This window comes from Papio anubis, chromosome 13 (genome assembly GCF_008728515.1).
Source record: "Papio anubis isolate 15944 chromosome 13, Panubis1.0, whole genome shotgun sequence".
Lineage (NCBI taxonomy): Eukaryota > Metazoa > Chordata > Mammalia > Primates > Cercopithecidae > Papio > Papio anubis.
This window is the reverse complement of record NC_044988.1, coordinates 80,018,961-80,046,525: the sequence shown is the minus strand read 5'-3', so window position 1 is coordinate 80,046,525 and position 27,565 is coordinate 80,018,961. Positions and strand designations below refer to the sequence as shown.

The window sequence follows — 27,565 nt, the reverse complement described above, 5'->3', positions numbered from 1 at the left end:
ATTTTACCTGCAAATGGGAATAGGAGTCGGCACTACTCCAGGACTGCACTCCTGGAAGACGTGGTTACACAACAAAGCCTCAGCAGCTGGCCTGCAGAGTGGGCTCACTACTTTCAGTTCATTCCAGGCCGTGTGGACCAGCAGCTCTTGGGCCTCCTCAGGGTCCGCATAGGAGGTGTTGAGAAAAACAAGAGCGTCTTTTGCCAGGACTGCATTACACACCTCCCCTCTATACTGGGCGCAGTAGCCTTTGTTATCTTTCTGTGGTTTACTGAAAGAAGAAATGAACAACATTTCTAATCACATGCTATTTCTTGGCATTCATTCTGCTTTTCTTTCTTTTTTTTTTTTTGTTTGTTTGTTTGTTTGTTTTCACATCTGTGTCACAGAAATAGGAGAAAATTGTACTAGCAAATTGGTTGACATGCTCCATTTGAATATGGTCTTCATTTCCAGCTGCAATTATATCATCTGTAGCTACTCCACAGGGCTATTGAGAAGGCCAAATGTGATGATGGATGTGGAAAGCATTGGGAACTATAAAGGACTGAATAGATTTGGGTATTTTTATTATTCTACATTATAAATAGAATCTGACTACTCTTAGTTAAGCCACCTTACAGACTGCTTGCAAAGAAGCTGATATAAGCAAAGATGCATCTGGAAGACATTTCATCATGATGGTTAACAAATAATTGAGCGTAATAATAACTGCTCTCAGCTAAAATATTTGCAGCTTTAGGGACATAGTTTATTTATGTGTTATGATAGTTTACCTTAGTTTTTTACAACATATACATCTTTGCAACACCTTCCATACTCAGATTCTCTCACTCACACATCTTCCCAGAATTCCATTAAAGAAAAAGAAAGTGATGTAGGGAGGAGAAAGCAGAAATATGGCTTCCAGAGGAGCCAAGTAGAACCTTCAGCTTTGCTGTTTTCTCATCACATCTCATCACATGGAAAGTCAACTGGTCACCCAGTGCCTCAATGATCTATTCTGTTGAGTGATACAAGTAATTACTCTGAACTCAGATTATTGTATGTTAATGGGCCATATATCAGGGTGAAACCTGTAAATGCTAGTGCTAGCACAAACATAGGATTAAAAACTTATCTGCTATAATAACTGAAGACAATTGGGAGAATGGAAAATGCTGCTGGTACTCTCTTCACGTATCTACTTGTTCCCTTAATGTAATGCTGGGAATTATAACAACTCATATACTCACCTGACAAACATATGTGGAATACTTATTATGTGTAGGCACTGTGATGGTCTCAGTATTTTCTTATGCCTTCTATCAGATCTTCCATAGTGTTAGTAATGACAGAAAAGTCTTAAGTTGTATTCTTATTTAGATTTGTACAACTATTGAATTTAGCTTTTCATTGTCTTTATATGAAGAATTTAAAGTAAGAAAATTAAACAAATTAGAATTTGTGTCAAATTTTAAAATTGTTACGTGACCCCAGTTGAATTTAAAAAACTAATACTATAATTACAAACCATCACTGGCAGGTCTTTAAAGCAAATTCATTAGAATGAGATATACTACATTCAGGTGAAACAATGAACTTCCAAGAAACACAGCTATGCTTTAAAACAATATTTTGTAATATAGAGTCTTCCTTTAATTCATACTAGCCTTTTACTAATTAGCTAGCATGATTTTTACTGTATCCCTTTGTTTGTTGGGGATATTTAAAATGAAGGCCTTGAATAAGAAAGCACAAAACTCCATGAAAACTTTCTCAAGGTAAAGGTGAGAAAACCCCCAGAGAAAATTAGACAGAAACAAGGATGCTGTTGTTCAGGCTCAGTAAATGACACCCCAAAGTGAAGGCCTAAGAAGCAGCCTCAGAAACAGACCTTCCGCCCTCCTGTCTCTCCTCTCTTTCTTCCCCGAGGCGAATCTTAGACACTAGAATCCCTCTTTTCCAAGACAGATCATAGACATCAGAATGCCTTTTCCTCAAGGCTAGCCATAACACCTAAATATTTACTCTACGCATCCCCCGCTTTTCTGTATAACACCTGACCATAAAGAAATTCAGACCCTCATTCCAGAGGGATCCTACCTCTTACCTGGGAGGTGCGAGTGCTGCACAGGGGGGCTGAGAAAAATCGGAACAGGCAGGATGGGCTAGTTTTCCCACTCAGCCTGTTAGCATTAGATCACATTGTGTCTAATCATATTTCTACACAGTTGTTCATACTTCATCGAACCTAAGCATAAAAATGGATTGCTTCGGCTGGGTATGGTGGCTCACGCCTGTAATCCCAGCATTTTGGGAGGCTGAGATGGGCAGATCACTTGAGGTCAGGAGTTTGAGACCAGCCTGGCCAACATGGAGAAACCCAGTCTCTACTAAAAGTATAAAAATTAGCCGGGCATGGTGGCAGGCACCTGTAATCCCAGCTACTCAGGGGGCTGAGGCAGCAGAATCACTTGAATCCGGGAGGCGGAGGTTGCAGTGAGCTCAGATTGCACCACTGCACTCCAGCCTGGGTGACAGAGGAAGACTCTTGTCTTAAAAAAAAAAAAAAAAAAAGGATTGCTTTCCCTGTATCTAGGGTCTTCATTCTGAAGGGTCCCACGTTATATAAAACTGTGATCAAATAAATTTGTTATCCTCTTCTCTTGTTAACCTGTCATTATTATACAGGTGTCAGCCATGACTCTTAGGATGGGAAGGAAAGGAATTAATCCCCATCCAGCTTCTACACTGTTCTTTAAGTAACTATATAATAAGTAGTGACCAGCAATATTTCAAACTGATTTACAAAATGGCCTCACAAGTTGATGTAATATCTCAGTATAAAGGGGGGATGAATACGATCATGTGTGACCCTTTATAGATAACAGAAAAAACTCCACCATGTAAAAATTAAATATTTCCCAGTGTCTCTGAGCTGAGAATTATTCATGCAGGTTTTGCTGTCATGTGTTAACTATTCAATGATGCTGGTATTAATTTTCTATGAGTATTTTAAAAAATAATACACATTCATGATGTTTCCTTTAATTATGCATCAAAACACATTTTTTAAAAACATTGGAAACTAAGAAAAAGTACACAAAAGAAAAATTGATGAAAATAGCTTCAGAGATAAGGATTACTAACAATCAACTAACAATGAATCCCTCTGTCTGAATTTCTGCTAGTATTGAATCCTCATTAGTTTTACAGCATTAAATATATAATGCAAAATAAAAATGAAAAAGAAAAAAGGACAATAGGTTTTGAATAGAAATGCCAAGATCTTGGTTTTAATTTCATTTTTTTCTTCCTAACAGCTTGATGACCACTAGCCTATACAAACCCTTTTTGTGCTGGGAAAAAACCATACACACACAAAGTATATGATTATTATTAGTTTTCCACATTTCATTTCTATGATGTTCCTGGAATGATTAAGGACTTGGCTTTGGTAGTATATCGATGCTTGGATTAGCTCTAAAAGGTAAGGCACACATAAGACCGATTATCTATCTACCTATCTATTTAGATAGATAGATAAATTTAGATAGATAGATATATAGATCTAAATTATCTATATATCTAAATTTATATATACATCTCTGAATCTGTTTATCAACTACCTAGTTATAGTTTCAGTGTTTCAAACACTTCCTTTTCCTCTCCTCTTGTGCAGAAATATAAGCCTTAAATTTTACACAGTGATCAAATTTTAGATGCAAGACACAGAGGCCAATTGGGACATTTTATTCCTCAGCCCCCTAAATCTATCACTTCCAACGTTTTAAAAAGGAGCTTATGGCAAGAACTGGGGAATAAATTAAATGCAAATAATTTCCATTGGTGTCTTCTGTTGTCTTTTGTAAGTGACAAGACCCCTCCACATCCAGCTAAAGTTTTGTTTCTCTGCCTGAAGTTCGTGGGACTGCTGATGGGGCAACATTAGAAGCAGCTGGTCCTGTTGCTCATTAGAACAGTGGGACAGAGGTCACAGGGATCCATTCACAGAATGCTGGTTATTTCGGAATGATCAGCCAGACTAGCTTCTAAAAATGCTAGTTAATATTGCACATGGAGCCAGTCCCTCTCTTGCCTCCTTACAATATAAACTCAGTTGACTTCTCTTCCAGTGAAGTTCCTTTTCTTGTAGAGGCAATGATGGATATTTGATCTCACATCTCCTTTTCAACTTCTTTTATAACAGACAACCCTATGTGGTCAAAGGAAGTAGGTAAAGAATTCTCACTGCACCTCTTACTCCTATTTCTCTCTACTTTGAAATGTATGAATCACATTCAATAGAACATTTTAAAATGTTATCTTCAAGTTTCTCTGAGGGAGATGTCTACTCCCTTTGAACACATAATACTTTGTCTCAAGGGCATTCCAGATGACCAGCCATGGCATGTTTGCGTTGTGACAACCCCATGATTCTGGTGGAAACTCCACACCTTACTTCACTCCCTCCCTAGCACAGGCACACTTGACAGCTGTACCTCTCCTCTGGCTCAGATAAATCTTCCCCTTTTTAGCAACTGCCTTATCTCTCCTTGAACATTCCCAACAAAGGTAATGACAGATTCTATGCTACTTCCAACCTTCAAAGCAAACAGGAACTGTTTCTATTCTTTCCTGCCTAGTGTCTTTGCATATAATTTATTCTCCAAGGCAGGGGTCAGCAAGTACAACCCCCAGGACAAATTTGGCCTACTGCCTGTTTTTTTAGAAGAAGGGTTATTAAATGGCACTTTTATTAATTTTAGTTTAGATAAACTTTACTCTGCTAAGGCAGTAGCTCCAAAATTGTTAATACAAATTATTAAAGCAATATTTAGATTAAAAAATGGACTAAGAATTTTTTCTTTTTTTTTGAACTAAGAATTTTTGATACCACATTAACACATTGGAATGCAGTCAATTATGACAAATCACTATCCCATATACTTACAACTAGTTCAATTTTTCATATAATGGGTATCATGATTTTCAGTGCTTTTTTTGGATGCAATATATACATCCAAATGGTATTTCTTAAGACTTTTTTAACAGCAAAACTTTCTTTAAAAAGTGTTTTTAGTTAAAAACTGTATTTTTTGTTGTTGTTGTGTACCACATGATGTTGTAAAACATGTACGCATTGTGGGATGACTAAATTGAGCTAATTAACAAATGTATTACCTCACATACTTACCATTTTCTTATGATGAGAACACTTAAAATCCATTCTCAGTGATTGTCAAGAATACAATACATTGTTATTAATGATAGTCACTGTATTGTACTCTAAATCTCTTGAACTTATTTTTGCTGTCTAACCAAATTTTGTATCCTGCTGCCTGTTTTTAAACATAGCCTATGTGCTAAGAATGCTGTCTTTAAATTAATTACATTCCATAGAGTTTTATGAAAGTCAGTTTTAAAAGTACTGCAAATTAAACACTGTAAGTTGCAAAAGGTTATATTGCAAGGGATACCTTCTTATATATAGGATAGAGCTATGGGGGAGAGTTTGGAGTTCTGGGTTCCATTTCTAACTTTATCATTTACTAGCTGTGTAAGCCACTTGAACTCTCCAGTTCAAAGAAACTTTCTTAGGTTTTTTTTTTTTTTTTCTGTAAAATAGAGATAACAATAATACCTATTCCATGGGGATGTCTTGAAGATAAATTTAAATAATGCATGTGAAGCTCAGCACATGGATTTTTAAGGGCTCTAACGTGAATTTTTAAGGGCTCTAACGTGAATTTTTCTGAGAGGTCAATCTAGGTTCGGGGGTACATATTCAGGCCTGATCCATAGTAAGTATTCAGTAGAGGTTACCTGTCTTTCACTTCATCATACTTACTAAAAGGATTAGAAATTAGAAAGTTTCTAAAATGTTACAGTGCTCAGCAAATAGTAAACACTCAATCAATGGCATGTCAAATAACAAAAACAAAACACATTCCACTGCACTCCAGCCTAGGCAACACAACAAGACCCTCTCACAAACAAAAACAAATGAAATCCCTACAAAACAAAACATTGGAAACATTGGTACAGTAAGTTTCTTACCTCCATTCTATTAACAGGAAAGGAAGTTCCCACAGGAAGTCAAATTAAAGGGGAAAAGAAAGAACATTAGTACATTTTCATCTTATGCTTTGAAAGAGATTGTTTTGATACTGCTGATCTCTCCGTTTCTGAAAAGTTCTCTGCTTCTGCCAGGAGGCCAGATGCTGCATTAATGGGCAGACTTGGAGGAAATTAAGAAAATATTGAGTATCTTTAGGAAACGTGTTCTTTTCAAACTGAGTCAATCATGGGTAACACCCACCAAGGGAATATCTAAGCTCAGAATTTCCCTCCATTAGCTACCCAGGGACTTTACATTAAGAAAGCAAGATGTGGAGGTTAACAGAGAAGATGCATAAAGTAGACCTAGAGGGAAAAAAAAAAAAAGAAAAAGAAAAAGAAGAAGGAGAAGGAGAAAAGAAAAGAAGATGTAGAGGAGAGAGGGTAGAAGAGAAAGTAGAAAGTAGGCAATGGTTGTTCTCATAGACCTGGCTGTCTCAGGGGTGGGGTGTGTGACCTGGGTAGCTGCACGGCACCTGCACTCAGAAGGGCCTCGGGCTTAATTTAATGTTCTGCTGTCACTACCTTGAAATCCTCACTGTTTTTTGAACACCTAGCCCTGCAAATTATGTAGCTGCCTATGCTCACGGATGTAAAAACTCAGGTCTCTGAGGAGACCATGCCTGTCCTCTGGTGGTATGTGATTTCCAGGACAAACGGCCCCAACTTAGACTCTCCCAAGGCATGAGAATCCTGGCAAGGGTGTGATATAACCAGCATTTCTGAATTATTCCATTTTCTTTCTTGTAAATTAAAAACTTCACACTCTTTACCAAGTGCTTTATGGTTACTTCATTCTGTCATCTCAACCTTCATTATGAAAGTAAACAGTAAAACATATGCTTTGTCTAAAATCAATTTGCCATATTAAAATTTCTCCTAATGTTCAGGTCTAACTTCTTTTTGAAGGTTTTAGATCCATTTGGGTGTCATTTTTGGGGGGATTTTTAAGGGCTCTAACGTGAATTTCTCTGAGAGGTCAATCTTCTTAAAATACAATGAGCTTGTATTTCTGATCATTCTCTTTTAGATTTGTGAGGGTTGGTGACTACAAGGTTTTTATAACTTTCAGTGTATGACTTTTTTGAATCTCTATGGGCTTTTTATTCAGTGATCCTGAAGAATATTGTAACTTTGATTTTAGGTTCGGGGGTACATATTCAGGTTTGTTATGTAGGTAAACTTGTGACTTGGGAGTTTGGTGTATAGATTATTTCATCACCCGAGTACTAAGCATAGTGCCCGAAAGTTGTTCTATTTTTTTTCTAATCCTCTGCTTTCTCCAACCCTCTACCCTCAGGTAGGTCCCAGTGTCTGTTGTTCTCCTCTTTCTGTCCATGTGTTCTCCCACTTATAAGCAGGAACATGCAGTATTTAGTTTTCTGTTCCTGCATTAGTTTGCTAAGGATAGTTGCCTCCAGTTCCATACATGTTCCTACAAAGGACATGATCTTATTATTTTTTATGACCACATAGTATTCCACAGTATTCCATGGTGTATATGTGCCACATTTTCTTTGTCCAATCTGTCATTGATAGGCATTTAGGTTGATTCCACATCTTTGCTATTATGAATGTTGCTGCAATGAACATTTGCACACATGTGTCTTTTGGTACTGATTGATATTCCTTTGAATATATACTCAGTAGTGGGAGTGCTGGGTTGAATGGTGGTTCTGTTTTCAGTTTAGTTATCTTAGGACTTACCACCCTGCTTTCCACAGTGGTTGAACTAATTTACACCACCACCAGCAGGGTATAAGAGTTCCCTTTTCTCAGCAACCTCGCCAATATCTGTTATTTTTTAATTTTTTATTTCTTTTGAGGTGGAGTCTCACTGTGTTGCCCAGGAGAGAATGTAGTGCAGTGGCGTGATCTTGGCTCACTGCAGCCTCTGCCTCCCAGGTTCGAGTGATCTTCCTGCCTCAGCCTCCCACGTAGCTGAGATTACAGGCACGTGCTACCACACCTGGCTAACTTTTGGATTTCTAGTAGAGATGAGGTTTTGCCATGTTGTCCAGGCTGGTCTTGAACAGCATCTGTTATTTTTTGACTTTTTAATAATAGCTGGAGTGACATGGTATCTCATTGTGATTTTGATTTGCATTTCTCTAATGATTAGTGATATTGAGCATTTTTTCATATGCTTGTTGACTGCACGTATGTCTTCTTTTCAAAAGTGTGTTTATGCCCTTTGCTCACTTTTAAATGAGGTTGTTTTTGTGATTGTATGTGTAAGTTTCTTGTAGATTCTGAATACTAGACCTTTGTCAGGTGTATAAGGTTTGTAAATATTTCTCCCATTCTGTAAGTTGCCTGTTTAGTCTGTTGATAGTTTCTTTTGCTATGCAGAAGCTCTTAAGTTTAATTAAGTTCCATTTGTCAGATTTTGCTTTTGCTGCAGTTGCTTTTGGCATTTTTGTCATGAAATCTTTGCCAGTTCCTATGTCCAAAATGTTATTTCCTACGTTATCTTTCAGGTTTACCATTTTAGGTTTTACATTTAGGTCTATAATCCATCTTGAGTTGATTTTTGTATATGGTGTAGGGAAGGGATCCAGTTTCAATCTTCTACATATGGCTAGCCAGCTATCACAGCACCATTTATTAAATAGGGATTCTTTCCCCATTGCTTGTTTTTGCCAGCTTTGCCTAAGTCTAGATGGTTGTAAGTGTGTGGTTTTATTTCTGGGCTCTCTATTCTCTTCCAGTGGTCTATGTGTCTGTTTTTGTACCAGTACCATGCTGTTTTGGTTACTGTAGCCCTGTAGTATAGTTTGAAGTCAGATACCGTGATTCCTCCAGCTTTGTTCTTTTTGCTTAGGGTTGCCTTGGCTGTTTGGGCCCTTCTTTGATTCTATACGAATTTTAGAATAGTTTTTTTTTCTAGTTCTGTGAAGAATGTAATTTGTTGTTTGACAGCAATAGCACTGAATATATAAATTTCTTTGGGCACACTGAGCAGAGTTTTGTAATTCTTATTGCAGAGATCTTTCACCTCCCTGGTTAGCTGTATTCCTAGGTATTTATTCTTTTGTAGCAATTGTGAAAGGGATTATGTTTCTGATTTGGCTTGGCAATTGTTGGTATATAGGAATTTACTGATTTTTGTACATTAATTTTGTACCCTGAAACTTTGCTGATGTTTCTTAACAGTTCAAGGAGCTTTTGGGCAGAGACTATGGGATTTCTAGATATAGAATCATGTTATCTGCAAACAGGGATACTTTGACTTCCCCTCTTCCTATTTGGATGACTTTTCTTTCTTTCTCTTGTCTGATTGCGGTGGCCAGGGCTTCTAATACTATGTTGAATAGGAGGGTGAAACTCCTTCTTTACAAAAAATACAAAAATTAGCTGAGCAAGATGGCACACACCTGTAGTCCCAGCTACTTGGGAGGCTATGGCAGGAGGATCATTTGAGCTCAGGCAGAGGTTGCAATGAGCGAGATCACATACCACTTCACTCCAACTTGGGAGGCAGAGAGAGACTCTGTCTCAAAACAAAACAAAATCTTTATCAATTAGATATCCTGATAAATAACATGGAATGGTGATCAAAAGAGGGACCCACTTTTCTTTATTCTTTTAAAATACAAGTACCTCACTAAACAGAAATGAGCTCTGAGAATATGCTAATTTGGTTAATGCATACATATGTGTGTGTGTATATATATATACACATACACACACACACGTAGAGTTCATAGACTCTTATAATAAAGGAAAGTACCAAGGAGGCAATAATAATCAAAAGGTTCATTTTTTAATGGAATAAATTTTATTTCACTAAACATTTTTAGCAGAAATTCAAAATTGTAAAGAAATAGACTTTTTTGACAAATTGGCTGAAGAATAATGCAAGTGTTCAAAATGAACGAAACAGAAAAAGACAGTTACAACAATATGTAACAATCTCATGAGTCCCTATATGTGATAAAGTATTAGCAGTACAAAAATAAGTCATAAATACTCAGCCATATTATTTGGTAAATGTTTCTTTTTTCTTTTCTTTCTTTTTTTTTTTTGAGACAGAGTCTCACTCTGTCGCCCAGGCTGGAGCACAGTGGCGCAATCTTGGCTCACTGCAACCTTTGCCTCTGGGGTTCAAGAAATTATTCTGCTTCAGCCTCCTGAGTAGCTGGGACTACAGGCACCTGCTACCCTGCCTGGCTAGTTTTTGTATTTTTAGTAGAGATGGGGTATCACCATGTTGGCCAGGCTAGTCTCAAACTCCCGACCTCAAATTATCCACCCGCCTCGGCCTCCCAAAGTGCTGGGATACAGGCATGAGCCACTGCATCCGGCCAATATTTCATTTTTAATTCTAAATTTTCAACATTAGATGCAGTAGTCATCAGGCTAACTGAAATTGAATTAAATGAGTTAAGGCAAACTGGTTTTAGAAGTTGATTCTGGGTGAATTAGTCTATTATAAATATACTGAATTCATCCCATCAAAACACCAGTATTTTTATTTCAACTACTCACAGCATAGACCCCCTTGTATTTATTTTTTTTTCCACCGGTAGTTGACATGCCCTCAAAAAGTAAGACAAATGATTGTAGGAAATATGTAAACACACACACACACAGAGACACACACACACAACTTGGTATTTTTCCTTGGAATTTCCTAAAAGGCACAATCACCCCAACCTTTGTTGCAATTTGAAGGCCCTATCACCAAAGAGCTTTGGTTCTCATCCTTCAAATAAAGATGAAGGGCATCTCAGCAAATACAAGGAGAAAGGGATGAATTATTTCCCTAGATCTTCTCATTCTTGAGTGATGTAAATGATAACAACACATCTCATGGAGTGATTTTTCAACTTCCTAAGAATTAAGAAACTAGAACTCAGAGACAAGGAAAGGGTTTGTTTTGTCTTTTTTTTTTTTTTTAAATAATATTACTGTCTAAAAAGAATTGCAACAATCTGAGGGCAGAGAGAGAGGATCCAGGAGTAGAGCTCCCCACCATTGGGACGGCAGGGACATGGGACATTCCTGTGTGTTTAGTGGATGCTATGAAGGTAGCTAAGTTACCAAGAAGACTGGACACCAGACGAAGAACCCCAGTCATAAGCAATTGCAGGTTACCTCAGTAGGGATTGAGATCAAGGACTGGGGATTATGAGAGGTTGAACCAGTAAAGAATCTCCCATATCAGGGCACTATGCAATACACAGTCCTCTGAAGGACCCTCCAAAGAACCCAAATGTCCTAGGAGACAGTCAGTATTCAGGTGCCTGCAATAGAGAGACATTAATAACCCATCAAGGCATTAAAAATCTGGATGCTGCACCTGCTGGGTTTCAATACCGGTTCTGCCATTTACTAGCTATGTCAGCCTGGGCACCTTTTTGAACATTAGTTTGCTCATCTGTGAAGTGGGGATAATAAAAGTATCCATTTCATTGAGATGTGGGTATTAAATAAATTCATGTATATATAAAGCACTGGGCACTGAGAATGTACCTTGCAATTGTTAGCATTATTATTATTAGTCAGAGAAGCAATAACAATTAACAGAGAAAGAACTAAAACATATTCCATTTAGGAAAACACATTTGCCCCCTTCCTTGTAAATCCTCTTCTCCTTAAATATGCCAGAGATGAAGAGGAACAGGAGGAAAGGGAAGAAGGGAAGGGTGCATAACAGTAGCAGACTCATTTTGTCTACTCTCCATATTCCTGAATGAAAGAATGGCTGGCCGTGGAGAGAGTGAAGCAGATGAGGTTTCAATTATATAAGAGGAGAGTTTTAAACTAGATCAAGCTGAGTTTTTAATCTCTAAACATTACCTGGAAATTATGGAATCTGCCTGAAAGTTTGTAAAGGATTTGCTCTCAGGAGGGGCAAGGAGAGTCTAAAAAGCATAATTCCTCAGTCCCCAGTGGTTGGAGAAGACAACATTTTCTCTGTGTACCTGTCAAGTTTAAACTGTTCAATACGCTGGTTACACATATAGCCTCAGATCTTCGTTACCACTCTGGTTCCCATTTATGAGTGATTCAAAGTTGTTCTGCAGTCTACAATGGGCTTTACAAACAAACTTTTGACCCAGAATAGGGTTTTAGCCAATACTAGCCCTAAAATTTTATCCCTCCCCTAAATGGGTCACTTTGCTTAGGGACCGAAGGCCACATCTTTCTAGCAGTGAGAAAAGCTGGATTTCTTTGTGAAAATTCTTTATACATAAGAACTAACAGACTCTGGAGTGACTATGAAGGAAATATCAAGATGTGTCTAAGATTTGCAGGACTCCAGCTACCAGATAAGTTGCTGGACAATAGCTAAATCTTATAAATTTTATACCTATTTCCATTCTGAAAAAATCTAGTAGGTTCTCTCTCTTTTGCCGAGCTAGGCAGGCTGGGCTGTAGGACTGATATTTTGATCTTCTAAGAGATGATGCCAATGATGTCTACACATTATAAATTGTAGAGAATTTAAATTTTAGCAAACTGGGCAAGAGGCCTGCAAGAGTCTCTTAATTAAAATGACCAAAGGCTGTGAAAGAGAATGAAGAGGACTCTATGTCACTGCTGAACTCAAGAAAGAAGTGCTTTCATGCCCCCAAATCTCAAGGCAATTCTGCCATTGTGCAGATAGAATAGTGGGAAGAAAAACATTGGAATACTTGAAAATTCCTCCAGAGAAAATGGCATATAATTTGGAAGCACAAAGGCAGATTCTAATAGCAGCTGAGCAGGAAGATCTATTGAAAAACAAGGGGGCCAAGGTTATGTAAATTAAAGAGCCCTCATTTTGTACCGTGGAAGGAGGTTCCAAGAGCATGGAGATAAGTCAATGCCAAAGAGAATCCAGCCATAGTACTTGGGAGGAGATAATGAGCTTCTATAGGAAATGTCTCCACTTATAATTTCTTTTCTTTTTGTGGTGGGGGGTGTGGCTAGGAAATGAGGAAGGGGTCCAAGAACCTTGCAACTATAAAGTGCTTTAAGCTCAGAATTCAATTTTTTAAAAATTCTCACAATATCTAACCAATATTTGTAGTATTTAAAAATTCTTAAAATATCCACCAGCATTTGTAGTATCTTTACAATTATCTAGAAGTCAGTAAAAACATTGGCTCTCTTCTGAAACACAGAACTGTTCTAGTATAAGAAAGCTGCCTGATTGTAAAAGAATGCTTACCTTTTATGCCTAACTGCAGAACATCTGGGAGCAATTTAGTGTGGCTACTGGCTGTTACCATTTATCCTTTTCCCTTTTATTAAAAACAAAAACAAAACAACTTTAATTAATTTAAGACCAGACAAAGCCAGCATGGAATGCCAGGGATAGTGTCTGTTTTGTTGATAAGAGCACTCTCTACCTACGATGGTTGAAGCACTGAGTAGTAAAGCAAATTACGAGCTACTGCTCTGTTACCAAGTCTCAAGAATTGTCTCCAACACTGGGAGGAAGCAGAAGTGTGGCTATCAGACATGAGAAAGAGCATGAAACATGTCAAACGTGTCAGTACATTCAATCAGCTACACTGATTATGAAATAGAGTTCAAAGTTCTATTTTTTTTTTTTTTTTTTTTTATTGTAGTAGTGTGAAACCTCACCTCTTTAGAAATAAGAAAAACAAAACCATGTGGTTCATCTGGGGAGTTTCGGAGACTCCAATACTACCACATCAGATTTTTTCCATCATGCTCAGTTTTGATAATACTACCTGTATTCATGTGACTTTTAAACTTAGTGACCAAAAGTCTCAGACCCTGAGGTCAATTCAAAGAAAGGGCAACATAGAAAGCGGGGGTTGTTGGTAGAACGGGGAGTGGCTTACATTAGATGGGTGTGTGACCATAGGCTCGTCCCTGTACTCTGAGACTGGATAACCATGGACAGAACCATGGACCTCACTTTCCGACGAAGGACCTGTTGGTGCCATTGAGAATGGGAAATACAAGTACGTATTTTCTTTCTCTCTCTCTCTCTCTCTCTCTCTCTCTCTCCCCCCTCTCTTTTGAGATGGAGTCTCACTCTATTGCTCAGGCTGGAGTGCAGTGGCGCAATTTCAGCTCACTGCAGCCTCCGATTCCCAGGTGCAAGTGATTCTCATGCCTCAGCCTCCCAAGTAGCTGGGATTACAGGCATGCATCACCATACCTGGATAATTTTTGTATTTTTTAGTAGAAATGGAGTTTCACCACATTGCCCAGGCTGGTCTTGAACTCCTGACCTCAGGTGATCTGCCCACCTCAGACTCTCAAAGTGCTGGGGTTACAGGCATGAGTCACCACACCTGGCCTGTATTTTTCTCTTCTGAATCCCTGTGTCCATTTTGATGGTCTCCAGCTGTTCTGGGACTATGCTCACTATAGGTATCATGGGCTATCTTGCTTTCTTCCACAGGGCCTAGGGTTCTGATGACAAAGAGAAGCATCTTGTCAATTGCCCAGCATCCTGGCAAGTTTACTTTGCAACTTGAGCCTTGTGGGTTTGTGACTGGAGGGGAAATGCAACTTCCTGGTTCATAGGGGGAGGTTCCAAAAGTTTTTCTGATTCCTCTTGATGACTAACAGTAAATGTAAATGAGTCAGAAAGAAATATATCACATTTCTAAAACAATGCATAAGGACACACGGAAGGGTTTTGGAAAAATGAAGGCTGATCTTTTTTTTTGGTTATCCTTCAAACACTAGAAATATCATCAGACATAATCCTAAGCATAAGCATAAGATCAGCTTTTTCCATTTCCAGTTTTCCTGCTGGGAAGAACAAATAAACAGATGGAGTAGAAGTTTCAAAGGGAAACACGAGGAATGTGACGGAGGGGGCTGTTGACTACTAGGGGTACTAGTCACACAGGGGAGGGTAGAGATGGCTAAATGAAGACAGCAGAGTTTGGCATTAAGGAAGCATTGCCAGAATGGCAAAGAGGCGCCATGTCTGATTTGAAGCTCTGGACTTCCGGCCAGCCTCTTTGAATGCCGAGAGACGGGGGCCAAAAGCAGAAATGGAGAAATCAGATACCAAACTTGAGTTCTGGGAGATCTGGGGGAGCATAAGGCCATGCTTCTTTCAAATGACCGTGAATGAAAGAGGCTTCAAGGATCACTTTTTCATCGAAGCAGCCTCATTTCCCTAAAATATCAGTCCACAGAGCACCCCAGGGTTGGGAGGTAGTTTCCTTAGTGATTCCCGAGGGACCTTCATGGGGCTTCTAGCAGGTCTAACTCACAAGAGCAGGTCCAAGAGGAGGAGAAACTGGAAGATGTCTCATAGGACATCAGAAGTCTTATTCAATCACACTCATGACACACCCTTACTAGGTCTGCCTGGGGAAATTTTGGGAAAGGTCTGAGAGCATCAGGTCCCCTAATAACCAGTGAGAATCAACCAGACAAATAAACCAGGGGTTGGACAAAAGGGTCTTATACCAGGGAATAGCACTAGATGTGTAGCAATTTTTTAATTAATAGACATGTTTCTCATTTATCATATCCACGCTAGACCTTTTTAGTCTTTTCCATTTTTCAGTTGTTAACAACTCTCATTTCTTTACTTGACTGTGAACATTGTACAGCACTATGATTCTGCATATGGTCAGATTTAATTGTTGCCTTTGCGGTTTGGAAGGGCAAAGTCCCAGGTCCCAGTTATAGGTTAACCCTCTCCTTATGCTGCCTGCTCTACCTCTACCCAAATTCCTTGGGTAGCTACTGTAAACATACCCCTGTCCACAGTGGCTTCAAGCCTCACTTCCAGGGTCCCCAACTTCTCCCCACTCTAAAGCTGACCTCCATCACACTGCCATTGTCAAGCTCATGAAAAGTCATAGCTGGTTCTAGTCTACACAACCGTTATTCCTACAGAGATGACTGCTCTTCACAGGCACTCACCTCTGCTGCTGCAGCAGATTGCAAGCTGTTCTCTGCTGCCACGTGCCAATCTTTGCATTGCTCCCACCATCCCTTTCCCCATGCAAATCCCATGTTATTTTTCCTGGGTGGCCATTGCTGATTGTCCCCATCATCACTCTGGTCTACTGATATCTAGGATGACCTCTCCCTACACCCTAGGACATGGCCTTCTTGTACTGCCTGTCTCAGACCTTTAGGCTCTTTCTACCGCTGGAAGATGCAATTTTTTAAGGTTACAGATTTCCCTGTTGGTGTTCTATTTATGGAGTTGAATCAGGTTCTCATTTGGGCTAGGACAGGGATGAAGAGATGATGTTGCTGCATATAGCATGGTGGCAATCATGCCCTTTAATCTCAGCATCTTAAAGATTGTGTCCATGGGATGAATCTCCCCTTGTGTGGAGTAGATATACCCATTTTATTATGTTCCCCTCAGTGGTTACAGCACTGCCTTCACAACCACCTTTGTACTCATGATGAGTCGGCTCTAAAGATTACTGAACTGAAGGCTGGGGGAGATTCCTGACCACCTGCTCTTCCTGCTTGGTATGCTGTGAAAAGAAGGAAGGTAGGAAAATTAAAAATTTGGTTATTTTATAGATTTTATAGATCCCTTTTCTGAACCCGAATCCTAGAATAGAGGTGTATTGATCAATTAAGGAAAAAGCCAAAAACAGAGAGTTTTTCTAACTTCTTATTTAGGATGCTATAGGAAAAACAACCCACAGGGATCCCTTACTCCAACATGGATGGCAACATTAATGTGAAAGTGGTAGCATGACAAGGTTGGGAAGACAGCAGAACTGAGTTAGCAAGCCCAAATCTCTCCTGAATTTTGTATGCCTTGAAAGTGATCTAGAAGTTGCTTCAGGCCCTGTGAGGAATACTGAAGGAGCTGTGTTGAAATTCAGCAGGCCAGTGACAGGGCCACGGTAGGGACAGACAGGGAGACCTAGCTGCCGAGGTTGCAGAGCAGAGTATAGACAAGGGCATGATGAAGGATTTGGCTGACATGCAGAGGGTCCAAAAGATGTCTCAAAGAGGCTGAGCCAGCCAGGGAGGTCCCCTGGGCCCTAACCAAGCCAAGAGATAAAATCACAAGTTCCACAGCTGCAGACTTCAATAGAGACCCAGGGGGTAGCAGTGGTGTAGGGGGTGTCCAGAAGACACCACTGCCTAAATACAAATCCTCTTCTCCCTTGCCATCTAGGGAAAGAGAAGGAAGGAAGAATAGGGGGAAAGAGCTCCGGCAGAGGTATCTTTGAGTGACTGAATAATGACCTGAAATGTTACTAAAATTAGTAACATTAATATTTTTCTTCTGCCCAGTGCAAGTGCAGGGTAAATTAAAGTAGATCAGTTTATTTTCTTAGATTGAGTATTCATATGTAAATGTGATTCTCTCTCTCTGTGTGTGTGTGTGTGTATAAACATACATACACACATATCTATCTAAATATATATTGAGAGATTTTTATAAATATATGTTTATTTAACAGTAGGTCTTGATCAAATGTCAAATCAAACAAAGACAGCGAAACCAGAATAATTCCAGGTAATTCAAAGGCATCAACATTTTTGAGTATTCTATTATCTCCTGGACCTTATCTTGTTCATATGCTTTGTGTTTATATATTATTGTTTGTCCTGGGCACCTTTCAAAATCAGATACATCTGAACTCATTCTTCTAGCCCACTGCCATTTTCAAGCATTTGCAAACCTTATTTCTATCCCGATTTGTCCTGTGCATCTCTCCTCTTCCCTTTGAACCAATGCTGCTGCTGCTGTTCAGACCTTCATGACTTTTTGAGACACCTGGAAGAGCCTCCTGACCCCTTGCCACACTTCCCAACCTCCTGACACCTCAGCATCTGTTAATTTGCTAGAGGATATATCTGACTATTACACTTACTTCTTCTAAATCATTAAATGACTTCTCATCAATGAAATAATATACTTGACCTATGCAGGCTCTTCATAACCTGGCTAGAGCCCATGTTTCAACCTTTGTTTCCACTTTCCACCTCCCTGCTGTTTCTCTCATGGTCTAGCCTTGACCACTGATTTGCTGTTTTTTGAACAGTTTTGAAAGGTTTGACTTCAACCTAGTTATCTCATATCCACATCTTCTGCTCCAATGATACCTTTTTTCCAAGGATTCCCTGACACCCTCACTCTCTTGTTCTGCTGTTGTATTTTGTGTATGCTTCTGCAACAGAATACAGTCTGTGCCATAATATATGTGACTAACTGACTTCCTTCTAGATTTAGAGTCCCTGGAAGGCAGGACCCATTTTTAAATTAACTTTTCATCTCTTACTCTACCCAACACAATGGGTGTCATCTAGAGTATTCGATAAATGCATGTAAAAGTGCTTTATAGACAGCAAAGTTCTATGTAAATAGTAATTCTTATAACTATTTATATCATATTATTTTACTATTACTAATTATATGATATTATTATTTGTTAAATTGAGTTGAATTTACTTTTAGAAGACTTTTCATTTTCTGGGAGAAATAATTTCACACCTGTGGAAATGCTAGAATAACTGATATGATGTCTGAAGACATGGTAGGCAGAGATATCACTGGGGGAGAAAGGAGAGGGAGCCTTAATTTTGAAGTCTTCCTTTTCCTTCACAGGCATGTCCCAGAGGGCCAGCCTTGTCCAGTGCTCCTTATCATTTATCTGTGGCTTTTATTCACCTCATATTACAAATCACAGACATTAATGGAAAGTTCTCCATCAGGGAAGATCAAAGAGGTGGCACTGTAATAAGAAACAGCAGGCTGTGGGGAGTTGGCCCTAGGCACAAGCTCTATCCGTGCTTGCCTTACATGTCAGGCCAAGCACCTCTCTCCTGACCCTTGAGCCATAGGCACGCTATGAATCTAATATGCCTGGCATTTCCTGATACAGGGATTATTTCCATCTCTAGGAATTCTATAAATGTTCTCAGAAGCCTTTGGGACATTTACATTTTAAAAATAAACCTTTAGAATTCAACACAAATATCCTAGAAATCCGCGTGTCAGCCTTTTTCTTGAAAACACCTGTAAGTCCTGCTGTGGCTTGCTGAAGCAGGAAAGGGAAAGACCACAAGGATCATGCTCATAGGTAAAAATGCCCGCAAGAAATAGCCATGCAGAAATTGGCATGACCATGTTGAAAGTCTGCCAACTTTTTCCATGAGAGCTTTGGAAAGTTTGATCAACCAAGAGAGAGAACGAAGAGTGGGGAAAAGGAAAGGAAATTAAAGAAAGAAAAGGAAAAGAGGGAGGGAGGGAAGGGAAGAGGGAGGAAGGAAGGGAGGGAGGGAGGAAAGGAAGGGAGAGGACGAAGGGAAAGAAGGGAGGAAAGGGAGGGAGGAAGGAAGGAAGGAAGGAAGGAAGGCAGGCAGGCAGGCAGGGAGGGAGGGAGGGAGGGAAGGGGTGAAGGAGGAAGGCAGGAAGGAAAGAGAAATTGAGAAAAGGAAAAAAGATAAGAAAAACAGAAAGAAAGGAAGGAAGGAAAAAGTGAGTTCCTGGAAGCTGTTACCTATCACTTGGGCAGGTATTGAGGATTTAGTTTTTCAGGCAGCAAATCTGCCAAAATCCATATCTAGGTTACCTCTGGAGTATCCCCATGGAGGAGGAAATAGCCCAAATGCAACTGAAATAAGAGATAAAAGAAAAGGGAGATTTTCTCCAATGCTGGATATTGTAGAAGAGTATTAACTCTCCCCTCTCCTGGAACAATGCAAATGTGAAGGGGCATCCTACCTGCTATGGTGATAGTGGCTGCAGCCTTGGCAGTACTGAACTTCTCCCCATGCTTATTGGTAGCTATGCATGTGTAGAGTCCTGGCTTGGTGATAAACAGCTGCAGTCTTGAGTCAATCACTCGGTCTTTTACACTCTCTTGAATGGACCCAGAAGAAACCTGATGGAGTAAAGGAAAATAAAAGATAGAACTCAGTCAAGGATTTCCTACTCTACTACGTCAGTAGATTTGAAGGGAAAAGCATTAAGATTATAATCAAGTGCATGTGGTACACTGCAAAAAGAGCCAAAAGATTTTCCCTCCCTATGCCCATGCCCTTGCAATGTGACTTTGTAGCTCTTCCCTCAAGAAGTAGCAATTTTCTCCATAATTTGAATCTAGATTAGCCTTGTGATGTGTTTTGGAATGAATGAGCAGAAACTAAAGTTCTTGCACATTGTGGCTTGCTCTCTGTTTATGGAACCTGGGGCTGCCTGTAAACAAGCAAGAGCCAGCATGCTAGAAGATGAAACACACATGGCCCGTTTATCCCCACTGCCCCAGGTGGGAACCAACAACAACCATCCAAGGTACGCATAAGGCTATTCTGAACCAACTAGCACCCTTTCAACCTGTCAATCACAGGAACTTGACCAACCAAGATCAGGCAGTCCTGCCCAGAAGCAAAACCAAATCAGCAAAACCAGCCAGTTGAACCACAGACTTGTGAGCACTAATAGTTATTCGTTTAAGTCACTAAGCTTTGGGCTGATTTGTTATACAGCCATAGATAACCAATACAAGGTATGAATGATATACAGTGTGGATCCTCCGATATATGTCTTCAATGTCCTGCAGATGACAGTTAAGTATGAGAGGTTGCAGACTTGAGGACTCATTTTCATAACTCCTGTTCAGTTCCCCATAAATGCATGTCAGATAGGTGGATGGTTATTAAGAAAAATGGTTGTGAAGCCAAGTCTGTCTTTGAGGCATGACATACATAATACATACATAATACCTCAAGGTCACTGAAAACATCCTTAGTAGGAAAGAGAAGCAGTTTTTAAACTGCCTGACCTCTCTCCTCCTGGACTTCATCCAGGTGTTGAAATAGTGCAGCAAAGAGACAAACACGTTAGGAGGTTCATGCAGGAGGTACTACTTAAACCAGAAAATAAAATGTCCTTAAAGAGCCAAGATATCAATGCAATATTGACACACAATTAACAGCTTAAATGTACACAAATGCATATATATTAGTCAACATTACTCCAGCTCCATAGGAAAGATAGCTGCCCGGCACATTTTACAAGGTTGCATAGTTAGAATTTGCATCCTAGTGTGTCTGACACCAAAGCCTATGCTTTTAATCATTATGTTACAGTGCCTTCCCTAGTCCTAGAAGAGAGAACAAATTAGAAGTCATTAGAAAACAGGAGTAACAATTACCTTAACAAATCAACCAACCATGAACAAAATATGTATCTGACAAGTGTCATTGTTAAGGTGGTGGCATTTTTTTATATGGTGGTTCTTTTTTCATTGTTTTCTTGAGCACAGTACCACTTTTTCAATAACTAATCTTTAATTAACACTACTTAGAGGAGGGAAACATGATGGCAATTTGAGGGACACTGGAGTGAAATGACAATTAAGGAATCAGCTGGTGTTATGCCTTGACTTTATCTTAAAGGAGTGGAGGTACGTCCTATGTTGGCCTGAGCTTGGCTGCTTGGCTGAAAGAGATTCCTCTGTCCAATATTAGGGAATGAGGCTGAGAATGAGACATTTTGGAGCCAATTATTTTATCGTATTGCATGAGAGAGGATTTTCACAGTTTGACTAGCCAGGAAGAAGAAAGTTCTGAGGTAAGGCCAGCTTTCTTCCTGGCTGCCAGGTGGCTGGCTATCCCTGGCACCAAGAACTGTGTAGCTATCCTACACAGTGAACGTTTGTCAAACTACCTTTTTATTCTTTACCTTCACTGCTGGTCTCAATTCTTATGATAAAAACTGGCTTATGTGAGTATCAATTTACCTTTGGGAATCTTTCCAGGTCAGATCAAGTATTGAGGCATTTTCCCCAGATAAGCAACCTAGACTCTATGAGAAATTTACAAAGTGAAGAGAAAAATATTTTTAAGAGACATGCACTCAGTTGGAATTGAAACTAAACTCATCATTATCATATTTATCAGGAGTGCAATGTCTCATTATATGAGTATCCAAGTTAGATCAAGGGGACTGAAAATATTTGGACTCGACCGATATATATATATATAGCAACAATGAGAAAAAAAGCTAAAGACCCCAAGCCTCTATGCTCAATCAACAGACTTTATGTTATTTTGTATTTTATATTTTGTTTGTATCTCTTTCCAGTTTAGATAAGCAAAAGCAGAGCAGTTTGCAAAATTCTTTGCAAAGATAGTTCCCTCCTGCAAGAAGCAGGAATGCACAATGCCTTAGAGACAACTTTGAAGCAAGAAATCTCCCCAAATGTTGCCCTAAGTCCCACTGTTTTCATGTTCACACCTAAGAAAGTCATTCTTAAACACCTCCTCAAGGTCACTGAAAACATCCTTAGTAGGAAAGAGAAGCAGTTTTTAAGCTGCCTGACCTCTCTGCTCCTGGACTTCATCCAGGTGTTGAAATAGTTCAGCAAAGAGACCAACACGTTAGGAGGTTCATGCCTGAGTACGAAGTGGCTCCTGAATGCTTTCCCCCCTGCTTCCAGAGGCCTTGCTTGATTCAGTTTGTGACTCACGCATAGCAGGCCCTGTTAGTCATAGTTTGAATTTGTTTTTCTTTCTTAATGGATCGTTCTGATCAACAGTTTAGTATTTTTGATGATCTGAAAATAAAAACAAATCCTTCTGCCCTCCATTTTGATATTTTTTCGCGCCTCAGGTTTCAAAGATCAAAGGGGTGAGTCCAGATTAGTACTGTGAGCTTTTACCAAGGTATGCCTAAGCAAAACAGAGTACTTAATTGAGGTGACTATGTCTGGTAGTTACAGGAAATACATGATTTTCTCCAAGTCACTCAGGCATATGGACCTGAGGGAGCTGGAGAAACAGCTCCCTGCTCTGGGTGTGATGTTCTCTCTTTCTGAGTTAGCCATAACTATGTGAGGAGATGGACCTGTTAATTTGCTTGACTGTAGTAATCATTTCACGGTATATGTTTATCTAAACATCATGTTTTACACCTTAAATGTATATAATAAGAATCATAATAAAACTTTTTTTTTCTAAAAAGAAGCAGTAGGATAGGAAACTCTATTAAATAGGCATAATAATTCGTACCTGACATAACGTGTGTAAAAACTCTTTGAAGGTGATACAGCAGTTATAGACCCGTGGACTACTTCTTAATTTATCATTAATACATTACTAATGCTGTCTTGAGAGAATCTACCCCCAGCTATGGATAATCTGATAATTTTATGATTTGACCTTAGCTAGCAAAGACCTCTGAAAGGTATTCTGGCCTCAATGGCCCTGTCTTGCAGATAGTTCCAGCTGGCTGGGAATAGAATGTGGCCCAGCAGGGTGCAGTGGCTCATGCCTGTAATCCTAGCACTTTGGAAGACCAAGGCGGGCAGATCACAAGGTTAGGAGATCAAGACCATCCTGGCTACCATGGTGAAACCCCATCTCTACCAAAAATACAAAACATTAGCTGGACTTAGCGGCACCTGCCTGTAGTTCTAGCTACTCGAGACGCTGAGGCAGGAGAATCGCTTGAACCCAGGAGGCGGAGGTTGCAGTGAGCTGAGATGGTGCCACTGCACTCCAGCCTGGTGACAGAGTAAGACTCCATCTTGGGGAAAAAAAAAAAAAAAGAATGTGGCCCAGTAGGGTTCATGTTTATGCAGTTGTAATAATGTCTGTTTATGAATCATAGAAAAAGGGATAATAAACCAAGAGACATTTCCATAGTTTTTTTGATTAATGTAGCCAGAAATATTAGCCTCTTTCAAACTGGCTGCTGAATTATTCCACATAAGACTTGTTACATGTAATTATTTTGGTTTACACAGCTAGTAAGATAAAAGGACTTCACAGGTCAGGTATTTTTAACCAAAACTACTGCCTCTTAAAAATATGTCTAAATATAGATAAGGTTCTCTTTAAGAAAATTCTAAAAGACAACCTTCAACCTAGGTGATTTGGCTGTTTATTTGATAAAATTCTTCTAATAAGTTAAAATTATTCAACTTCTGAAATATTTTAGAAATTATAGTTATTGGACAAAGCAAGAGGGACATGAAATTTTTCTATATTAGTTGCATGCCAAAATAACAGAGATATATTACTGGTATAACTTTAAATAAATCTGGTTATAAAAATACAAATAATTTTCTTTTTAAAAAGTAAACTCTGCTCTTTCCATGCCAACCACTATTTCCAAGATTGTAAAACAAAAGGGATATTACTATTTACTCTGAACTTCATCTGTGAATTCAGATTTCCACAAAAAAATGCTTGGTATTTCCATAGGAGGAAAGCAAGACAGTTTCTAATCACTGTGGGACACGTTGCTGGACTTTCTCTTGCTCTTTGGCTCTAACCGTTCAGGGTTTTGGTTTACTGGCAGGTTCACAGCAGGGGAGAAAGAGAGCACTCGCTTCTTTCAGAGTACCCATTGTACTGAGTAGCGTGCTGTGGCATTAGTTTACTAACTTGTAGTGAGTGAAGAGCCGCAATTCAAACTCTGTTTTATTCTGTGCCAAATATCTCCCAGCTCCGCGTTTGTCTTTGTTCAGTCCACCAAACACGGGATCAGGACTATAGGATTCTCTGTGTTTTCCTCCATGGGATTTCTGGTTTGCTACTTTTCCAACCTGAAATGCCTGACATTGCCTTCACGTCCTGTGATTTGCGTCAGTGTGGACAGTCATCTTGATTTCCTTTCAGACTTGGGTAGAATTACCAAGAACTAAACTTGGCTCTAAGGGCAGCACACACGCTCTGACCGTAAGAACTGCGGATGTACTTTTGCTTTCTTCCTGGATGAAAGTCATTTTGTTTGTTTTATTCCTGTTTTAGAATCTGAGGTGATAAATCTATTTTGCCTTTCACTTTTTGTGAGTCGCATGTTGAATGAATAAGTTGGGGTCTCAATAAGGCCGCACCTATCTTAAACTATCCTACTCTTGTTATTCTTGAACGTCGACAGAGAATAATCATTTAACTTCCAGTTCTAACCTCATATGAGTCTTTTGAGAATACTAGAAACTTAAAAAGTATATACCTTTCCATTTTCTTTATTACTATTTTTTACATAAGCAAATTAGTGAAGTTATATTGTCAGTCTCCCAATTTGATTTTATTTATTTACTTTTTGAGATGGAGTCTTGCTCTCTTGTCCAAACTGGAGTGCAGTGGCGTGATTTCGGCTCACTGCAACCTCCGCCTCCCGGATTCAAGTGATTCTCCTGCCTCAGCCTCCCAAGTAGCTGGGACTACAGGAACATGCCACCACGCCTGGCTAATTTTTTTGTATTTTTAGTAGATACGAGGTTTTCACCGTGTTAGCCAGGATGGTCTTGATCTCCTGACCTCATCATAATCCTCCCACCTCGGCCCCCAAAGTGCTGGGATTACAGGAGTGAGCCACCACGCCCGGTCCAGTCTTCCAATTTTCTTAGGATGTCTTTATACTCCCTTGACAGGCTTAAGACTGTAGCAGTTTCCACAGAAGAGCCAAAAAACACATTGACAAACAAGAATCAAATTTTAAATGACACTTGAAATGTTCTTAGAGAGGTAAAGAAGAACAGGGATTCCAAGTTACTTTATTGTAACTGGACAAAATTAGAGAACATTAGCCCTGATGTCTCTAATTATACCATTAGAGATCATCTTTGACAGTCACCTGACATCTGTGATAGTGTAGATATGAGAAAATCAGTGTCTGAGTGGTAAATGGACCCCAAAATCACATTAACTAAAGAGGGGCATTTACAACCCCAGTCTTCCAACTCCCCATCTAATTCTCATTCTACCATGCCTCAAGTTACAAGCTGGAAAAGCATGTTCATTTGTTTATGTACTGTCTTCGAAGGGATGTAGGATAGACAGATAAAATGGAACAATTTTATTAACAAATTACGAGAAAAATGATTTTGTTCAAGTAACAGAAAAGAAACTTCAGCGAAAACAGTAGTGAAAATGACAATAATAAATGAATTCTACGCCTTGGAGGGTGCCATTGCCGTAAGACATTCTTTGTTATTGGGTTAGTCATAGAATTTGTTTTGTTTTGTTTTCCTGTTTTACAACATCGAACTAAAATTTCACACATTGACACATTTTGTTCTCCACATCCTTCTCTCCCTTCCCCTTCTTCCCTTTCTTGTCTTGTGTCCTAGTTCTCAACTTTCAGGGCTGCAGTCAATCAATCTTAGGGCACCCTGCTTTAGAGGGACAAGGGTAGGGCCAGGTGCAAGTAGAGAGCAAAGCATTATTCTTTGAGACTCCTTTTTTTAAAAAAAAAATTTAGACTTTTAATTTTTTAGGTTATTGGTGGTATAACTCACAAACAGAAATTGTACATATTTAAGGAGAACAAGGTGATGTTTTGGTATACATATATATTATGAAATGATCACTGCAATCAAGCTAGTGAGCTATCACCTCACATGGTTACCTTTGTGTGTGTGTTTTGAGAACACTTAGGATCTACCCTCTTAGCAAAATTCAGTTTTGCAATACAGTGTTGTTAACTGTAGTCCCCATATTGTACATTACATCTCCAGTATTTATTCATCTTGCATGGCTGAAACTTTGTACCCTTTGATGATCATCTCCCCATCCTCCCATCCCTGACAGCCACTATTCTATTCTGTGCTTCTATGAGTTCAACTCTTAGATTCCACATATAAGTGAGATCATTTGGTATTTGCCTTTTTGTATCTGGCTTATTTCACTTAGCTTAATGTTCTCGAGGTTATCCATGTCAAGACGCCTTTGAATAAGGGTTCAGGTCTGGGAAACTTCACTCCCAGTCTTCTGAACACTCTTCCCTTCTATCTTTCTGAAACTGTAAGTTGTTTAACTTTATTTAAAAGCAGTATACAAATTCACGTATTACATGGAGATGCCTCAGGGTTACTATTCTTTCATGCCGCGAAATCCTTCTAAAGCCTACATTATGCAAGCCCTAGTGACGGGATAACTTCCTGCTTTAAGGCTGTTTTTTTATTTTTTGTTTTGTTCCAGAGTATTTGCCTTAGTTTTAGTCACTGTTATTTAATTTAGAGGAGGAAACCTTATGATGGTCTACAAAAGAGAGGAATAAAAACTAGGAATAAGAATTGCGTTATGAAAAAATCATTCTGGGATTTTTGGTGCTCATCATTGTAGGCACAGAGACACCAGAAGTGCACACACAAGGAGAGAAAGCCCTGTGAGAATACAGGGAGATAACAATGTGAAGCCATCTGCAAGCCAGGAAGAGAGGCCTTACCAGAAACCAACACTGAGAGTACCTTAACTTTGGGCTTCCAGCCGTTAGAACCGTAGGAAGAAGAATTCTGTTGTTTAAGACACCCAATCTGTGGGATTCTATTATGGCAGCCGTAACATACAACTTTCTCTCCTGGAGAAGAGAAAGTCAGGAAGACATGAAATAGTTCAAGTCCCTGAAGGAATGTGCCTCGGATTGGGTAGAAATTATACTTAATATCATTTGAATTATACCATAAGGTTTTGCCTTCTTTAAGAAGAAGTCCCCCATTTTCTTGTTGTGATGCTTGTATTAAACACAATTTGGGATGATGTGGATATTAAAGTGTCCCGATTTGGACACTTCTTTGACCTC

At 39.3% G+C, this 27,565-nt stretch overlaps 1 protein-coding gene across 4 annotated transcripts in view; it reads right to left on the bottom strand.

Moving 5' to 3' along the window:
- Window positions 1-27,565, bottom strand: part of MUSK (muscle associated receptor tyrosine kinase) — a 137,986-nt gene that overhangs the window by 28,834 nt on the left and 81,587 nt on the right. For all 4 annotated transcript variants that reach the window (XM_009188317.4, XM_017949645.3, XM_009188318.4 and 1 more), the window contains 3 exons: window positions 19,754-19,913; window positions 6,043-6,049; window positions 8-271 (listed from right to left, as the gene is read on the bottom strand). In XM_009188317.4, the coding sequence (XP_009186581.2) occupies window positions 8-271; window positions 6,043-6,049; window positions 19,754-19,913 (431 nt within the window). The remainder of the gene's footprint in view (window positions 1-7; window positions 272-6,042; window positions 6,050-19,753; window positions 19,914-27,565) is intronic.